Source organism: Rattus norvegicus, chromosome 3 (assembly GCF_036323735.1).
Source record: "Rattus norvegicus strain BN/NHsdMcwi chromosome 3, GRCr8, whole genome shotgun sequence".
NCBI classification, from domain to species: domain Eukaryota; kingdom Metazoa; phylum Chordata; class Mammalia; order Rodentia; family Muridae; genus Rattus; species Rattus norvegicus.
Window position 1 is genome coordinate 130,030,013 of NC_086021.1, and position 17,886 is coordinate 130,047,898.

The 17,886-nt window shown below is 43.9% G+C and overlaps 1 protein-coding gene across 4 annotated transcripts; it reads left to right on the top strand.

Moving 5' to 3' along the window:
* Window positions 1–1,123: 1,123 nt before the first annotated feature.
* On the top strand, window positions 1,124–17,558 carry LOC120101644 (sodium/nucleoside cotransporter 2-like). 4 transcript variants are annotated; one of them, XM_039106540.2, is made up of 11 exons: window positions 1,124–1,567; window positions 2,120–2,216; window positions 2,310–2,401; window positions 9,808–9,899; window positions 10,697–10,880; window positions 12,892–13,033; window positions 14,341–14,454; window positions 14,840–14,917; window positions 15,050–15,130; window positions 15,550–15,630; window positions 16,836–17,558. In XM_039106540.2, exons 2-11 carry the CDS (start codon window positions 2,136–2,138, stop codon window positions 16,950–16,952), a joined length of 1,062 nt encoding a protein of 353 aa, XP_038962468.1. In that variant the 5' UTR covers window positions 1,124–1,567; window positions 2,120–2,135; the 3' UTR covers window positions 16,953–17,558. The 4 variants fall into 4 exon arrangements, with proteins under 4 accessions (XP_038962468.1, XP_038962469.1, XP_038962471.1 ...); XM_039106541.2 differs by having other exon boundaries at window positions 2,123–2,216; XM_039106542.2 differs by lacking the exon at window positions 1,124–1,567 and adding an exon at window positions 1,597–1,700 and having other exon boundaries at window positions 2,123–2,216.
* The last annotated feature ends 328 nt before the right edge of the window (window positions 17,559–17,886 follow it).

Below are 17,886 nucleotides of genomic sequence, written 5' to 3' on the forward strand. Positions count from 1 at the left end.
CTTTTTCAGGTATAGCCATTGACAAGGTGCTCATGGCCCTGTCAAGAAACCCTAATGAAATCCACTGGGTTGTTACAATAAAATTGAGACGTGGAAGCAGAGGAGTGGCTAGTTTGGAAGAGAAGGAGTATTAGTGGGAGTGGAGGAGACAGAATAGGATAATGGGGCTGAATAGGATCAAAGTACATTATGTACACATATGAGAATACTAAAATGAACTCCATCCTTTATATGTAATTGATATATGCTAATAAGAACTAATCTTCAGTTCCACCTTGAAAAGATGCAGTTATATAGGCAGCCAGCTGGCAGCAGTCTCGAATGCCGAGGTTCTCCAGAAGGTGTGATATGCTCCAATCAGTGTGCAATATATGGTTTCTTCCATTACTCAGGCTTTGCAGGTCCAGCATGGAGATGTGGAAATGGAAATGGTACCTCATCAGCATCTGCAGTGAGCCAGTAGCCAAACTTGTGTTTTGTGTTCCCACACGTTTATGCTCTGTTGGCCTAGAAGTCTTGATTCCAGAAGTGAGGTTGATTCCGCCAGGAGGCACAGGAGACATTCCACTGATCTGGAAGCTAAGACTACTCTGTAGCCACTCTGGAAGCAACAATAGAGTTAGGAGGGGTGGTTGACCCAGACCAAATGGAAACTGGACTTTTTCCCACAGTAGAGGTAAGCAAGAGCATATCAAACGCAAGGGATCTGCATTGTGATTAAAGCCAATGGGAAACTACAACAACTCAACCCAGGTAGGATGATACTTAACTGAGACCCTTCAAGAGTGAAAGCATCGATCACTTTTCCAGGTAAAGGACCAAGAGTGCCTGAGGGCCAAGAAGCAGAGGGTGGAGGGGCTAGGGAACGGGTGTAGAAGATAGTTATAAGTCCAGCTAAGGCTACAAGGTCTGTCATAGAAATGAAGATTATTATTGCCATGAGTGTTCCTATCCCAATTTTGTTCAGAATATGCTTGACTAAAGAGATGCATATATTAAGCAAATATCTGTGATTTCATTATTTCTGTTCCTCTAGCTAGTAATGTAATGACTGTGATGATATCAGTAATTAAATGTTCTTAAATTTATATTGTCACAGTTCAGCTATAAGACACTAAAGACTGCATTCCTCCAGGGAGCTTGTCAGTTATTCTTTGGGAAAAATGGTGTATTTTCACTGGTAATGAGATAAGTATATGTTAAGCTCAACTAAGAAACACGTTTTCAAGAAGCCCCTCCCCTAGAGTGGGTGGCACTTTTCAATGGTAACCACCTACATAAAAGGAAGTCTAGTTGGGAAACTGTTCTGTTCCTTGCCCAGAAGTCTTGCTGAAGGGAAACCTCCACTTCCTGCTTGTGAGAGTATTAATCCCTGCTGCAGCTGTCCATCCCCACTGACATCAGACTCCAGTTTCTCCAGGATCCAGTGTGTTCTGAAGATCAGCAGCTCTCCCGGAGTCTTCAAGGCGCCAGATTTGGAAGTCTGAGGCATCTGGCTTTGTAACCTGAGCAGCTGCCAGGTTCCAGCCATTATCTGACTGGGCTGTGCGGACCCACCCAGCACATTGTAAGTCATTCTTGGAAGCCCTCTCTTCATACACACTCTATCAGTTCTGTTCCTTAGAGAACCCTTCCTAAAGCAGTCTGTTGATCTTTCCCGTTTCCCCCCTAGCAATACTGGGCACCCAGGGCTTCCTCAGGTATTCTCTTCTCTCTCGTTCCTTTCAGCATAGCTCAGTGGAGCCTGCTTAGGAAACAGATAAAGAACATTGCTATGTGACCCTTGATTTGAGGGACTAAATGGGTTATATTTCAACCCAGGTCTTGAGGCCCTGGGAGGCCCATGGATTCCTTCCAGTTCCTCCCTGTCCTTTACTTCTTGCCTGCCGAAATACCTCTTTTTCCAAAATCGTTCACAGCAAGAAATCAAATTCTACCTTTTGTTTTTTATTATATTAATCTGTTCACAATCTTTCCAGTTCTTATTTTTAATGAAAGCATCAGACTCCTTAGAGAGGTTTGGTTTGTTTTCTGAGAGGACCTGGCCTTAAAATGTCTCCTTTGCCCCACATGACTGAGTGACAAATGGGCCAGCCTTAGGCTTGAGTTTGTTTTTCAGCAGAGGATAACAGGAGATGGCGAAGTCAGAGGGAAGAAAGTCTGCTTCCCAGGACACATCGGAGAATGGCATGGAGAACCCAGGCCTGGAGCTCATGGTATTTCAGTATGGTGGGCTGCTGTGTGGCTGCTTTCCAAGGCTCTTGATCACCTGGTTGCATGGCTGATCTCACCTTTACCTGTGCTTCTAGGAAGTCGGAAACCTTGAGCAAGGCAAAACACTGGAGGAAGTGACACAGGGACATAGCCTGAAGGATGGCTTGGGGCATTCCTCTCTCTGGAGGTAAGGGTGTTCTAGAGTTCAACTGAGTAAGCAACAAAACCCTGGGGGATGGGAGGGCAGGGAAGAAAGGTGACTGGGAACAGATTGAAGCTACTCATTCTCAGATTGCTTAACTCACAGGCAGGACCAGGGTCACTGCATGTTACCATGTGAACGTGTGTATATTTTATAGAATTAACTTAGTGTAAGGCCTTGACATAGACAAGCCCATCAGTGCCTGCCAGGATGACATTCAGAAAAGAATAGCAACAGCAGTGGTAATGACAGTATATGGCTAACATTTACTGAGCACTACTATGTATAATTATCTAGATGAACAGTCGACTTTGTACATTTTTGTAATTACAACATTTCATCCTTTGGTTAGCAGTTTAACAGTCAATAATGTAAATTCCATGGAAGTTTGCTTGGAGCCATAGCAGAACTCTGCCCAGGAATGTCCTGGTTTGTTTGTTTTGGTTTGCTTGTTTGGTTTTGGCTCTTTTTTCCCTCTCTTCTTTTTCTTTCTTCTGTTTGCTTTGTGATAGAGTGTTACTATGTAGTTACTGCTGACTTGGTATCCACTGTATAAGCTAGGGTGTCCTTGGATTTACAGATATTCTCTTGCCTCAAACTCCTGAGGGCGGGGATTATATTCTTGCTGTTAAATACATGAGTGGAAGTTCATGCTGTACACACCTGTCTTCTCTGGACCTTGAAGGCAGATACAGGAAGATGAGTTCTGTTCTTATTGAGTGTGAGAATAATCTGGGAAGTATCGTAAGATGCTCTTTCATTCCCCCAAGTTATTTTTCCTCTTTAAGCATAATTTAGACAAGAATGTTATAGATATTTTTGCTCACCTACCAAGGATGGTTACCAATTGGCACACTAATGTGCTGCTCTGAGACCTCCACCATTACACACAGCAGGAGTGATGGTCCTCCAGCGCTTGAACTCTTTAAATTCTAGTAGTGCTTCAGACTTCCCACCCAGGCTTACTCTCCTTTCCTTCTGAGCACGACTTACCTGTCATCCATTGTGGTAGGTGCAGGACTTATACCCTCATTAGTTTGTTCCTTGGTTATTCAAATAGCACCTATAATTTTCCTTGCAAAAGAAATAAACACAAGGGCCCAGCCTGAGATGTGCATGGAGCATAGTCATGAGATAGAACATCTTCCCTTGGAAATCTCCACTGTTTGTCAGAACAAATGCAACTTGAAGAGAGAGGAGTTCTGGAGGAAGAAGATGAGGGTAGGTTGGAAAACTCACTGTATAGGTTCTTCATGTCTGCCTATTCATCTACTTATTTTTGTATCTATATATCTGTATATCTATGTCTATGTATCTATGTATCTAGTATTTATGTGTCCATGTATTTTTGTGTATATCTATGTATATATTGATGTATGTATGTATCTATCTATCTATGCACTTATCTATGTATCTATGTATCTATGTATCTATGTATCTATGTATCTATGTATCTATGTATCTATCTATTCATCCATCTATCTATCTATGTGTCTTTGTATCTATGTTCTATCTATCTATCTATCTATCTATCTATCTATCTATCTATCTATCTATTATCTATCTATCATCTATCTATCTATCTATCTATCTATCTATCTATCTATCTATCTATCTATCTATGTATCTATCTATATATATCAATCTATCATCTGTCTGTCTATCTATCTATCTATCATCTATCTGTAGGATGATGTCATTATGCAGGTGATGCCAAGTACAAGATAGAACCAGACCTGTCATTGAGAAGGAAGGATGGGCAGGAGAAAAGTTTTTGGGAGGAGGAGGAGAGTGGAGTGGTGGAGAAGCAGCCGAGAGAACATGGCAGCAGATGTTAAGATTTCTCTCTACACATCTACAGGTTGTTATGATTATTCTTAAGGGATGGATGTGTACAGGGCTTTGTATGTCTAGATGAGCAAATGATATCTTATTTAAGTGAGCAATTATATCTTATGAATTGGATCAGAGATTATTGTGTTGTGTGTTCCTTTATGTGGTGATTTAATTTAATTCAAGAGAGTGTGTGGTGGCTGTAGACACTGGGCTGCTACAGAATTGAGATGTATATGTCTTGCATGGTGGCAACCTGCCTTGGGAACTAGCTGTGTAGAGAGATTGTTGCCAGGCTCAGAGAGTAGCCCTCGGCGGGTGAGATGCTTTGCTGACTGAGATGAAAATATCAAACAGATGTCATGGGGCACTACAGTGTTGGATCTAGTGCGAATTAAAAGAAAGCATTTTTTTTTAAATTTTACAGAAACAGATGGTACCCGTTTTACCTCAACATCTATCTATCTATCCATCTATCCATCCATCCATCCATCCATCCACCCACCCACCCATCCTCTATCTATCTATCTATCTATCTATCTATCTATCTATCTATCTATCTACCTATTGAGGCACTCTTATTCTGTCACCCAGGCTGTCCTCAAAACTCTTATAGGCTCAACTGGGCGTGCACCTAGCTTGCTTGGTACTTTGTTTTTTAAAGATTTATTTATTTATTATATGAGTACACTGTAGTTGTCTTCAGACACATCAGAAGAGGGCCTCATATCTCATTACAGATAGTTGTGAGACACCATGTGGTTGCTGGAATTTGAACTCAGGACCTGTGGAAGAGCAGTCAGTGCTCTTAACCACTAAGCCATCTCTCTAGCCCAGTACTTTGTTTTTTAAAGACTTTTGGCCTTGCTTCTTCATAGCATGGTAAAGATCAGACATTTGCTATCTTCTGTGAGGACTGTATCAAGCAAGGATATGGGTATTTTGGGACAGAAAGTCCTCTACCAGACAACACATCTACTAAGACTCAGTAGTGACTATGTTCTGGTTTAGGTCTTGTCTCATTGGTTTAGGTCTTTTCTCATTGAATTTGGACTCAGAACCTTTAGAACTTGTTATCTCCAGCTTCTCCAGTTCCTTATAGCTATCACCTCTGATTTAAACATGCTGGCCTTCCCTGATAGACTTTACCCTGGCTCAGTTTTTCTTGGCTTTACCCACTGGTTATTAGCCTCTGTTTGTGTTTGAGATTCAGTTGACATTCTCCTTTGGACAGCTTTGTAAATTTCTGTTTCCTATGCAACAATATCATTTGGTTCTTTTTTTCTTCTTCTATCTTTATTAACTTGAGTGTTTTTTTTTCTTTTTTCTTTTTTTCAGAGCTGGGGACCGAACCCAGGGCCTTGCGCTTGTTAGGCAAGCGCTCTACCACTGAGTTAAATCCCCAACCCGACTTGAATGTTTCTTATTTACATTTTGATTGTTATTCCCAGGCCAACATCCCCCTAGTCCCTTCCCTCCCCTTCTCTATGGGTCTTCCCCTCCCCATCCTCCCCCCATTACTGCCCTCTCCCTAACAATCACGTTCATTTGGGGTTCAGTCTTGGCAGGACCAAGGGCTTCCCCTTCCACTGGTGCTCTTACTAGGCTATTCATTGCTACATATGCAGTTGGAGTCCAGGGTCAGTCCATGTATAGTCTTTGGGTAGTGACTTAGTCCCTGGAAGCTCTGATTGGTTGGCATTGTTGTTCATATGGTGTCTCAAGCCCCTTCAAGCTCTTTCAGTCCTTTCTAAGATTCCTTCAACGGGGGTCCCATTCTCAGTTCAGTGGTTTAATGATGGCATTGCCTATGTATTTGCTGTATTCTGGCTGTGTCTCTCAGGAGAGATCTACATCCCGTTCCTGTCAGCCTGCACTTCTTTGCTTCATCCATCTTATCTAGTTTGGTGGCTGTATATGTATGGGCCACATGTGGGGCAGGCTCTGAATGGGTGTTCCTTCTGCCTCTGTTCTAAACTTTGCCCCCCTATTCATTCAGTTCTTAAGTTCAGAACCAGTTGTGTAAAAAGAATTAATCAGTCCAGCTAGCACGTGTTAAAGACACACAATCCAGGTATTTTATATACCAGCTATAAGCCTAGATTGGGTAGGCTTTGGAGTTATTTTAAGTTATATCCCAACCATATGTATCTTGTTACTGGCTGTTTCTCTTGGCCATATGCTGAAGGTCCATCTCCTCTCATGGAGGCCTCTTGGGGAGGAAGAAGGAGGAGGAAGAAGGAAGGTATCATGGGGTAGGAGTATTGTGAGCATATGGCCATGAAGGCCAGGCAGTTGGAGTAGGAGCAGCCCAGGGAGAACATGGCAAGTGATATCTCGAGGTCATTGACAGGGAAGTAGATAAAATAGCATAGAGGTTTGTTATCTGCCCAGCTCTATTGATTTAAGGCTTATTACAAATATGAAGGGATGGTTCTTTTTTTTTTTTTTTTCTGGAGCTGGGGACCAAACCCAGGGCCTTGTGATTCCTAGGCAAATGCTCTACCACTGAGCTAAATCCCCAACCCCGGGATGGTTCTTTTATTTGGGAACTAAATGATTTAAGGTGGGGTAGAAACCCCCCAAATAATATTTAGCACAACACAGTTGTGTACATAATTTTGGCTGTGGAAACTCGTATTTCAGATGCTGGGTGACAACGGACAAAATCTCTTGCCTGTGACTTATTTTTACAATTCCAGAGCACATCCCCTCTTGCTTCATAGTAGTGTGTCCAACTGATATTTAATTGGGTATAAAATAAGACCTTAGACCTCTTGAAAGTTTCTAGACACCTGTGCTGGGCAATCCTCACTGTTTTCTCACACCGTCAGTTGATTCTGAATTGACTTCTTCAGTTCCTGCTTCTATTTCTTTCTTCAAGCCACTGTAATAAAGACTCAGCCAAGGCTGCACTGTCTGCATTCACAGATGCTGGATTGTCTGAAAGCTGCCTCACGTTTTCCACAGCTTGACCTGAACGAATTAAGAGTTAAATGAAGAGCCCCAGATCCCAGCAGTTATGCGGGGCTCTGTGTCCCTGAGTTAGGAGAGTTTCTACACCTGGCAGATAGTTTGACTAAGAGAACTCATGGACACTTTTGCTGCTGGTTTGCTGCTGGATGTGGTGACCACCAAAGTCATGCTTAGCTAGAGCTTCTGACCATGCTTGCCCATTTGACTTCCACCTATCATGTGTGGGTGGAGCCAGTAAGCCTGCAGGAAGGTTGTCTTTAGTCAATACCGGAAGCTTCCATACAAATGCGTGGAGGTAGAGGCAAAGTCTCAGTGTTCACTCACCTAACAGCTAAACCTCTCAATTCAATGTCTAGCTATAGCACAGATACTAAGCCTCAAACTGTACCATTATGTAGGGTAAAGGGCTTGGTACTGTTGGCAAGATGCTGGACCAGGCAAGATGCAGAGCTCTCGGACACTTGTGTATGTGCTTCTATGACTGCTTGATTAGTTTAAAAGGTTGAGTTCTTTCCTCTTTTTATTTTGGATGTATAGTCCATCATCGTTTTCTTTTTAATACTCAGTTCTAACCTGGTATTCTAGGATTCCATTGTTCATGAGTTTTGCAAATGTTTTGGTAATTTCTGAGTACTCATTGACCTTCCCAGGAAATGCTGGTTTGCGGTGAAGAGGTGAAACCCTAAGCCTGTGCTTTCTATTGACTCTTAGGCTCATGTATATTCCTTTCTTTTTTGCAGTGGCTTTGCACAATAGGTACTTAATTGGATATAGTTTCAAGTCAGCTTCACCTTGCGAATTAGGAGATAGGTAGCATATTTAAAGTAGAGAGAATTTACTCATAAAGAGACTACTATGTGCAATTAAAGTATAATGACAGGCATATGAAAATAATATAATAAAACCCAAAACTAACCTAAAGAGAGAATTAAGAGAGAAACAATAAGAGTGGCTGGGGAGTTGGCTCAGTGGTTAATTAAGTACATGCACTGCTCTTTCAGACATCCCACACTCAGTACCTAGAAGCCATACCCAGTGGCTTACACTTGCCTGTGATCCTAGCTCCATGAATCAGGGAGCACAATCTATCCCTAGATCAGAAGGGTGTAGTGCAAGAGAACCTGGTAGTGTGCTCAGACCAGAATCCCTCCCTGCTTAGATGGGAACTTTCTGTATTGTGATGTCTTGTGAGGTCCCATGAGGGAAACCCACTAGATAAGCCAAAGGGTTTGGAGTTCAGTGGTATGTCCTCACTGATTGAACTCTCAGGACCTAAGCAGGGTGGAGTGAGGACCTGGAGGAGCAAGCTAAAAGCTGGAACTTACGGGTCAAAATGAGTGCTTTGTGAATGATATTCAGTTGGCAAGAACAACCTCCTCCAGTGTTATAAGAGTTTCACTGCTGTCAAGTGCCAACACTGTAAACTTTCTGACTCCCTACTTGTCCACTAAGCACAGATGGTGGCAGGGGCCTGTAGATCCCAAACGTCCTTCTGAGGTGAGGGGCTTAGACAATCCAAGGGTGATACAGATAGTTTCCCTCTCTCTTTTACTTCCCTGTATCTGAGAATGTACACCCTGCTGAGGCAACCCAGGGTCCGACTTCATGCAGAAGTTAAGGGGAGAGAGGTGGAACTGAAGAAGGAAGGGTGTAGGACTTATGGTTACAACAGGTTCAACCCAAGTTAGGTGGGATGGGCACCAATAGACTCCAAACTGTGTGGTCCAAGACCTCAGACCATTTAGCTGCTGGTACCATATGTAGCTAATACCCTAGCACCGCAGTCTCAGACAGGTCACTTCTAGTTGGGCTCACTTTCTTTGGAGTTTCCAAGAGTGTGGGAGTCGGATCTATTTGCACATATAGGTACAGTGTGCTCCTTAGGAGTGGCAAAGGCAGATGATGGGGTCAGGTAATGTGTTCCTGGGATGGTGAAGGAGAGTTTAAGAAGCTAGGCTACTCAGAGACGAGCTCTCCTGACAACCTCTGTGACCTTGGGAAAGTTACTTGGCTTCCTGGCTTTCAGATTGCAACAGCACCCACCCCCGGGGTCATTAGAGGGTCAATGGTGTTAGTATTTGTGAGTCCTTTGAGCCCAGACACATGAAACACACCACACAAAGCAATCTTGAGTAGTTCTTGCTGAACATCTTCTCTCAGTCCTGTCAACCTAGAGACTGAGCTTGGTGCTGTTTTCCCTCCTACCTGCCAATGTGTGGAGAATTACTCAAAGTACTAGGTTTGTGTGGTTTTAGGGTGCTGTGATAGAATAGCCTCTAAGAAGGACAGGCGGAATATGGAAGCCAAGTAATGCCTGTCCTTAGGAAAACAGACCACCATCCACTTCTGTGGTAGTAAATCACCAATGACGTAGCTACTCCAGGCTGTCTCAGCCTTTCTGACCTGAGGCACAGGCACAAAATTTAAGCTGACCTTTGGGGACCTTACTGGAGAACTATTGAACATCTGCATCTGATTAATTTTCTTATTAACTAAGAACAAACTTTGCCTGGTCTATCAAGTTCAAAGACTTGCACACAGGATGAAGTAATGCTCACATTTAAATTTTGTCTTCTCATCAGGAGGATTCTTCAGCCCTTCACCAAGGCGAGAAGTTTCTATCAAAGACATGCTGGTTTATTCAAAAAGATCCTGCTTGGTCTCTTGTGTTTAGGTGAGATCATGAGAATTCATGGACGGGGGGGAAACAGGAGCATTTTTACAGTTGTCCACTTGTGTCAAGATTGTTGCTGGGAGAAAATGAATAGTACTCAGAAACTAACCTAAAGGCTATGTGAGGTGCAGATCGTAACTGCCTGTAGGTGAAGACAGTTTATTGTCTTAGACCCAGGAGGATAAGTAAAATCCAAAGAAAAGCTATAGTTTAAAAGCACACTATTTGACAGGTTTAAAGTTTTAACAAAAAAAATTTTGGTTCACCTTGTTTTTAGTGCTTAGATTTGATTCAGAGCACATGTCTGTAGTATTTATGAAAGATGCCTTTATACATAACATATTTACTGCGTTGTATTTAAAATCAGTGCTAGATATTATTTTTGAGAGACAGAAAACCTTGCTTATGGTATGCTGTCAGTGGAGTGCGGAGCTTTGATTAGGTGCAGCAGGGATGCTGAGATCATAAGTTATTCTTCTGGGTGAATCCGGGGGCACAGAGGAAGCTTCATGTGGCTTTCCCTCCTAGAGCCAGCCTCCCTACACGGCTTTACTCAAGACAAAGTTTGATCATTGTCATTTCGACACAGCTGGGGTAAAAAAGAAGAAGAAGAAGATAAAAAGCCTGATTTCCAAAGAGTCTGACAGTGGCTGTGGACCACATCTAAGGGAGAGAGCAAGAGCGAGGGCAGCAGCTAAACTGGAAGGGTTGAGACTTCCCCAGAGCAGAGAGGAATGGCCTCCTTCCCTGTGGAAGCTCAGCCTTCCTGACTCCCACCCTTCGCCTTCTCTTCACAGCGTATGCTGCCTACCTCCTGGCAGCTTGCATCCTGAACTTCCGGAGGGCACAGGCCTTGTTTGTCATCACCTGCCTTGTCATCTTCATCCTGGCTTGCCACTTTCTGAAAAAATTCTTTGCTAAAAAGTCAATAAGATGCTTGAAGCCCTTGAAAAACACCCGCCTGAGACTTTGGCTTAAGAGGTAAGTGTGCCAACTTTGTTGCTGTTCACTAAATCCCTAAGAACAGCGCAAAGGCTCTTCTGGCTCCCTGGTTCAGAGGTTTAGCTGTGGTCTCTTAGCCCCATCAATGTTGGCTGGTGATAGAGCAGAATATTATGGTGGGAAGTGAGCAGGTGAAGTAAAGCTGTTCACATCATGGAGGCCAGGAGGCAAGGGTGTCAGTAGGGCAGAGATCAGCACAAGGTGTAACCTTCAAGGGTTGCCCTGTGATTGACTTCCACCAGTTGGGTCTCAGCTCCTAGAGCTTTCTCCGCCTCCTAACAATCCTTTTAACTGTGAACGTGTCCGTGGATTAACTCACTGATGACGTCAAAGCCTTCTTCTTGTCTCCTTTTACCTCCCTTTCTTTTTCTTTTCTTTATCATGAAACAAGGTCTCTTGCCCATGCTGGTCCCAGAACTCTTTATCTACATATAAAGGATTTATATACATATCAAGGATGTAGCAAAGGATGTCTTTGGACTGCTGATCCTCCTGCCTCCACCTCTTCAGTACCAGAATTACACATGTACTTAGTTCACGGAGTGCTGGGATTGAGCCCATGGCCTTGTCCATACCAGGGAAGCCTCTACTTGGACAAGAGGTGGCTGAGCATCACAGCCATCTCTTTAGTATGTTCCCTTTTGACAGCTCCTGAGTGGGCAGGCTCTCACCTTATACCAAGGCAAGTGCAGAGAACACAGAGCAACAGGCCTTTGAGCCCCACTCCAGTTTCTCATAGACTTGGGTCAGCATTGCTGGTGCAGATGGGACTCCGTATCAGGGAGGAAGTTCAGTCTGAAATCCCAAGCGGCCATGACAGAAGTGAGAAAAGCCATGCTTCTCCTCAGTGGAGTGGTCAGAGCAGATGCTCGCACTTACACCAACCTATTAGCCAGGTGGCCTCTCCCTGCCCTGTGTTAGCCCCTTTCCCTCCAGTCCTCCCAAGCGCCTCTATGTGATTTCATCTTTACAGCCCCTTAGAGCAGTGGTTCTCAACCTTCCTAATGCTGTGACCTTTTAGTGTACTTCCCCATGCTGTGGTGACCCTCCAACCAGAAAATGGCTCATTGCTATCTAGTTGTAATGTTGGCAGTTATGCATTGTAATAACATTAGTGTTATCATAATGTAAATATCTGTTATGTACGATATCTGACATAAAACCTCTAAAGGGGTCTTGACCCACAGGTCAAGAGACACTCTTAGAGTCTAGGAGAAACTTGCTCATAAGCGTAAATGAACTCATTTTCAATTTTATGTGTATGAGTGTTTTGTCTGCATGTATGTGTGTGCATGCATGGCTGGTGACCACTGTGTTCAGAAGCAGGGATCAGATCCCTTGTGACCTGTGTTACAGGTGGTTGGTGAGCCACCATGTTGGTGCTGGAAATTGAACCTGAGTCCACCACAAGAATAAGTGTTCTTAGCTGCTCAGGCAGTTCTCCGATCCCCAATCTTGCAATCACATTCCTCCTGCCTTCCTAAGGTTTGCACTCCATGACTGTCTCCTTATTCATTTTGGTAGGCTAGGGATTAGACCCATTGTACATTCTAGGCAAGTGCTCTGCTGAGCTACATTTCCAGCCTCTAGTCTATGTAGTAAAGGCCGTAAGTCCATAGATGATGTATTTGATTCCAACATTTAGAGTGGTCAAAAAAGGAGCAGCAGTCCGTACGGGACCAGCTCAATATTGTCTTCTGTTTTCAGTATTTTATTGGTCACTGGAAGCACCTTCATGGATGAGTGTGCATATCACATTTCAATGATATGTCTGTATGAGAAATGAGACATTATGCGGTTTGTAGTCTCTGATTAGACACTTATTCATATAAATTTGGGAGCAGAAGGTAGGGAGCTACCAGAGGATTCTCAAGGTTCATCTCTGTGTAGTGAATGAGCCCTTGTGTTCTCTCACTGAGCCTCCGACTAAGGGAGTTCTCTGTTGCTCATTACCTGAGTCGGTGACTGAGCTTCGGCATCCCTCCTCCAGGGTGTTCATGGGAGCCGCTGTTGTCGGCCTTATTCTCTGGCTGGCTCTGGACACAGCTCAAAGGCCAGAGCAGCTGATCTCCTTTGCGGGAATCTGCATGTTCCTCCTCATTCTCTTTGCCTGCTCCAAACACCACAGTGCGGTGAGTTTGGGGTACGTGGTTGGGCATAGAAGCACAAGCAAGGGCTACGTCGAAATTACAAAGTTCTCATGTCAGGTATACATGGCAAAGACAGAACTAAGCAACATTTCCTGGAATCTTCTTCTAACAGGTTTATTCTTATGCAAATTTGAAAGCTTTTAGACACATTTGGCTTATTCATTGTTACTTTGATAATTATGAAGCCAGTCAGCACTAAAGATAAGTACAATAGAAGATAAAGAAGGAAAGAAAAATAGAGTATCACAGAGAATCAGGTGGCACTGAGCAAAAATGTTGTTTGCGGAAGTCATTTGTATGTGTGTGTCATAACTACTGTGTAACTTGTTTTTAAAATTAGTATGGACACATGCCCAGCCCACATGGCCTTGGAGGGGACAGAGTGACATTGTTCCTGCCCCTGGGATAGGGCCCCTGATGTGAGCCTGCAGGAGTCTCAATGTCTGCTGTGGGCATAAGGCTTGATTGTATAATAATGTACATATTTCTGGACTGAGTACTAGCAGTGGAAGTCTCTTCCCTCCTGAGGTATGTCCTCCTTGTTAACATTAATGACTCCATGATGGTTAAAAACAGCAGGAGTCTGGGAGTCTATGGTGGGGCTATGTCTCAGTAAAATTGTAAACACTGAGACCTTTAGGACAGCCCTTAAGGCTATGTGAAAAAACCCTAAAGACATGACTTTGAAAATCTATAATATTTCAACTATGCAAAAAATAAGGATGCAATGTGAATTATCTGAGGGGCTTTACATATCTAAAGGAAGAGAAGCAGCTTCACAGTGAGCCAACTTGTCAGCATGTCCTTTATAAGAGCTGCCTGCGTTATGGCAATGAAACCATAACTATGGCACTTCATCATTGAAGGAAGTCAGAACATAAACTCAAACAGAGCAGGAACCTGGATGCAGGGGCAGATGTAGATGCAACAGAGGGGCGCTGCTTAGTGACTTACTCAACATGGCTTGCTCAGCCTGCTTTCTTATAGAACCCAGGACCACCAGCACCCCTCACAATGGACTGGGCCGTCCACCATCAGACACTAGGTCACCATCAATGCCCTATAGTCTTGTCACCAGCCTAGTCTCATGGAGGCATTTCTCAACTGAGGTTCCTTCCCCTTAGATGACTTTAGTTTGTGTCAAGTTAACATAAAACTAGTCAGCACAGCTACATTACCCCAGACTGTTCACACACTCCCTTAGCACCCCTCCCAGGACATGGTTGAATTAGGCAATGGCTGAGCAAAGTCTGTAACTCATGCATGGAATATTTTCTTTTTGGTCTCAGGTGAGCTGGAGGACAGTGTTTTGGGGCCTGGGCCTTCAGTTCGTCTTTGGGATTTTGGTCATCAGAACTGAACCTGGATTTAATGCATTTCAATGGCTGGGAGATCAGATCCAGGTACAGGGAATTGGATGTCAGAGGTTTCTTCACCGGGAACCTCAGAGAATGTGGATTTGAGGAAGCAGGAGGCTTTGGGACTATGCCTTAATGATGCTGTGGCAGAATCTGGTCGGGTAAAGAGAAAGAGTAATGGGGTTCCGGTGAGAATACGGAATCCAGTTGGGTAGAGAGTAATAAGGTTCAGGCAGTACACAGAATCGGGTAACGAGAGAAAGAAGAAGGGGTGAGGTGAGAATGTAACTGAAGAGAAATTGATTGGCTGAGTCTGTCATTTCATGACCAATTTTGGGACATGGCTCACAGGTGGTCACACCTGAGTCATATCCCATCTTCCTCTGTGTCCCGCCTATCCTAAATCTCAATCCGTTTCTTTCTACTTCAGATTTTCCTGGCATATACCCTAAAAGGATCCAGTTTTGTTTTTGGTGACACACTGGTCCAAAGTGTTTTTGCTTTTCAGGTAATACCTATTTGTGAGCAGGCATGACAATGTCAGTGAAGGGCAGGGCTTCGAAGAGAGCCGGGGATTATGTGTGCCCCACACCGCACACTCACTATAGTGTCTCACACACTGCCTCCATTCTTGTTGCAGTCTCTCCCAATCATTATTTTCTTCGGATGTGTGATGTCTATTCTCTACTACCTGGGCCTTGTGCAGGGGGTGATCCAGAAGGTAAGGCATTTGGTTTACATGAAAAGACCTTCACCCTGAATCTGTCAGGGGAATGGATGAATTCATACTTACTTTAGGGGAGAAAGTTCATACGTGGGATGTGGAGAAACAGAACCAATTTGAAAAGTCCATCTCTCTGAAGCCTCCTGGTATCAAATGGTTACCCAGGCCTGAGATGGTCTGGAGGCAGAACATGGTAAAAAGTTCTTTCATACTGGGCTGACTTTGCTTGTTCTAGAAACCCCAAGGCCTGAGTTCTGCCTGGCTAATGTTTGCAACTTGTTCTGTTACTCTGGGCCATACTCTTTCTCCCGGCCTGAGTTTCTTTACCACTCAATGGAATAGCGGTGAGGGGTTTTGCTGGACACTATCCAAGACTCCTACTAATGTTGAAGATTAATGTGTCTGGGTTCTTGTAGAATACCTGGCTCCTGCAAATCACCATGGGTACCACAGCTGCAGAGACCCTGGCTGTGGCAGGAAACATCTTTGTGGGGATGGTAAGTACCCTGGAGTCTTCTGTTTAGATATCTAATCTCTGGAGAATCAAGAACTTGGCAGAGAACCAAATTAGAAAGATGATTCCCCCTCTTCCCTCCCCACCTCCTTCCTTCCTGTTTTTCTGAGACAGGGTGTTTTGTAGCCCAGGCTGACCTCAGAGTCACTATGCGGTTGAGGTTGAGCTTGAATTTCTGATCTTCTTGCCTCCCCACTCCCAAGTGCTGGGCATATAGGCATGTGTCACCTCATAGCTTGAAGGGCTCATTTTTCTTGTGAAAAGCAGAGAAATGAAGACTGTGGGACAGTAAATCCCTCATGAAAGAGTCCTCAGAGGGTCACGGAGAGTTCGTTGCTTTGACCCTTGATGACTAATGTACAGTCCGGACACACTATCTAGAAGGTTGTCCTTAGCCACTGATGCAGCTTCTTACACAGGGTATAGGTGAACGTCTTAGCCTAACCTTAGTTCCTTAGCTAGGAAGGATGGCTGAGCTACCTCTGCTTTCTTGCTGTGAATTCCTGTGGTTTTCAAAGGTCTCTGGGGAGGCAATGGCTTGTCTTGCTCAGGACTAGCAGGGCTCTTCTTCACACAGCATCTTTCTCAGTGCATCTATCTGTGTGGTAGAAGAGGAAGTGTTTGTTTTCACTGGGTGTCTTTCCCCTTTGCTGTGATCAAGTACCATGGAAAAAGGCATATAAAGAGAGAAGGGAATTATTGTACTCATAGTCTGAGAGTACAGCTGTCCTGTGGGGAAGAGCTTGGTGACAGGAGCTTAAGGCAGCTGAAGAGTGATGTTGGTGCCCAGCATCCAGGATCCAAGCCTAGGGAGTGGGTCTTCCCACTTCAATTCACCTAATTAAAATGAGCTCACACAGGCTGACCTATCAAGATAACCTCTCACAGGCATCCCTAGAGTCATTTTTAAGGAGATCTATCAATTATTGATAATGAACATTAACCATTCCAGTGTTAAATCTATGCTATTGACTGGTCAAATCAACATTAGGGACAATCGTTTTTCAAACGAGTAAGAAGTTAACATTGGGATCTTTCTCTCCCAAGTCTTCAGTTGGATCTCATTTCACTGGTTATGACAACACATCTTCTCACAGTAGGTTTGCTCTCTGCTACTAGGAAAACTTGTTGATATATTGTGCTGCCTTGTTTGTGTCTGACTCATGTGTATCTGTTTTATTGTTTCAGTACTTGGCTGAACGGCACCAACATGGCTTCTTTCTCAGGCCCCGGGAAGACAAGGAGTCCAGCCTCAGGAATCTTGCTAAATGCTGTTACCTCTATACCAGCACTGTGTGTGCCTGAGGCTGGTGGGGCCATTCCATGACAGTTCTTATAGAACAGATTTGTATTACCAAATACATGTTCATGTACTTAGGCTTCCCATTCTCTGAGAACCGCACTAAACTCCACAAAATGAAAGTCCTGATCTCACTGTGGCTCTGTATAAAAACCAGCACCCACCTTTCCACTGGCGTGCCGCATAGCAGATGTGAAATTCATTATAGACCCTCCTGAGCCAAAGTATGGTGGGAATGTAGCTAAAGGGGAAATATGTTTGTGGTAAGTGCTAGGATGGAGATTCAACCCCTGGCCAGGGCCAGAGTGGGGAGAGTGGGGAAATCCAAGTAGATGCTTAGATTTAACTTGGGGATGGTGGCACACCCCTGTGGTCGCTTACCTGAAGCTCAGAGCTAAGGGGATTGCCTCAGATCGAAGGCAAGCCTGGCCTGAACCCTGAAGTCTTTCACAGAAGTGATAGAGTAGAGGCCATGTCCTCGGGCAGGGATGGAGGTGAGGGAATATGGGAAACACTTGTGAATACTTAATGATAACATATTTTTTATTGCTAAAGATTGTATACTTAAAAACTCTTCGTTTTCATACAGTAATAAAAAGATTTCTGTGATAGTGTTTTTTAAAGGTATTTTTTTAAAAAAAAAAATTGTGTGCATGTGTGTGTCTCTGTGCGGGTTTGTGCATGTGAATTCAGATATCAGAGGAAACCTGAGGTGGGGGCCACCTGCACCTGGAGTTACATTGGTCCTGAGACACCCAACATGGGGGCTGGAGACTGCACTCCTGTCTGCTGCAGGAGCAGTACACACTTAACCAGGGAGCCATCTTGTAACCCAACATGTAAAATCCCAAGGAATGCCCATTCTTTAAAAGGCCCTTTTGATTTGGCATTCTCATTTAGTGCCAGTCACCTGCACTTCGAGTTTATATAGAACCCTTT

Bases quoted from the DNA above. Each gene is read 5' to 3' on its own strand.
- LOC120101644 (XM_039106540.2), top strand. From the start codon at position 2,136: ATGGCGAAGTCAGAGGGAAGAAAGTCTGCTTCCCAGGACACATCGGAG. The intron at 2,402-9,807 runs GTAAGGGTGTTC...TCTTCTCATCAG, and splicing joins GGGCATTCCTCTCTCTGGAG to GAGGATTCTTCAGCCCTTCA. The intron at 14,918-15,049 runs GTAATACCTATT...TTCTTGTTGCAG, and splicing joins AAAGTGTTTTTGCTTTTCAG to TCTCTCCCAATCATTATTTT.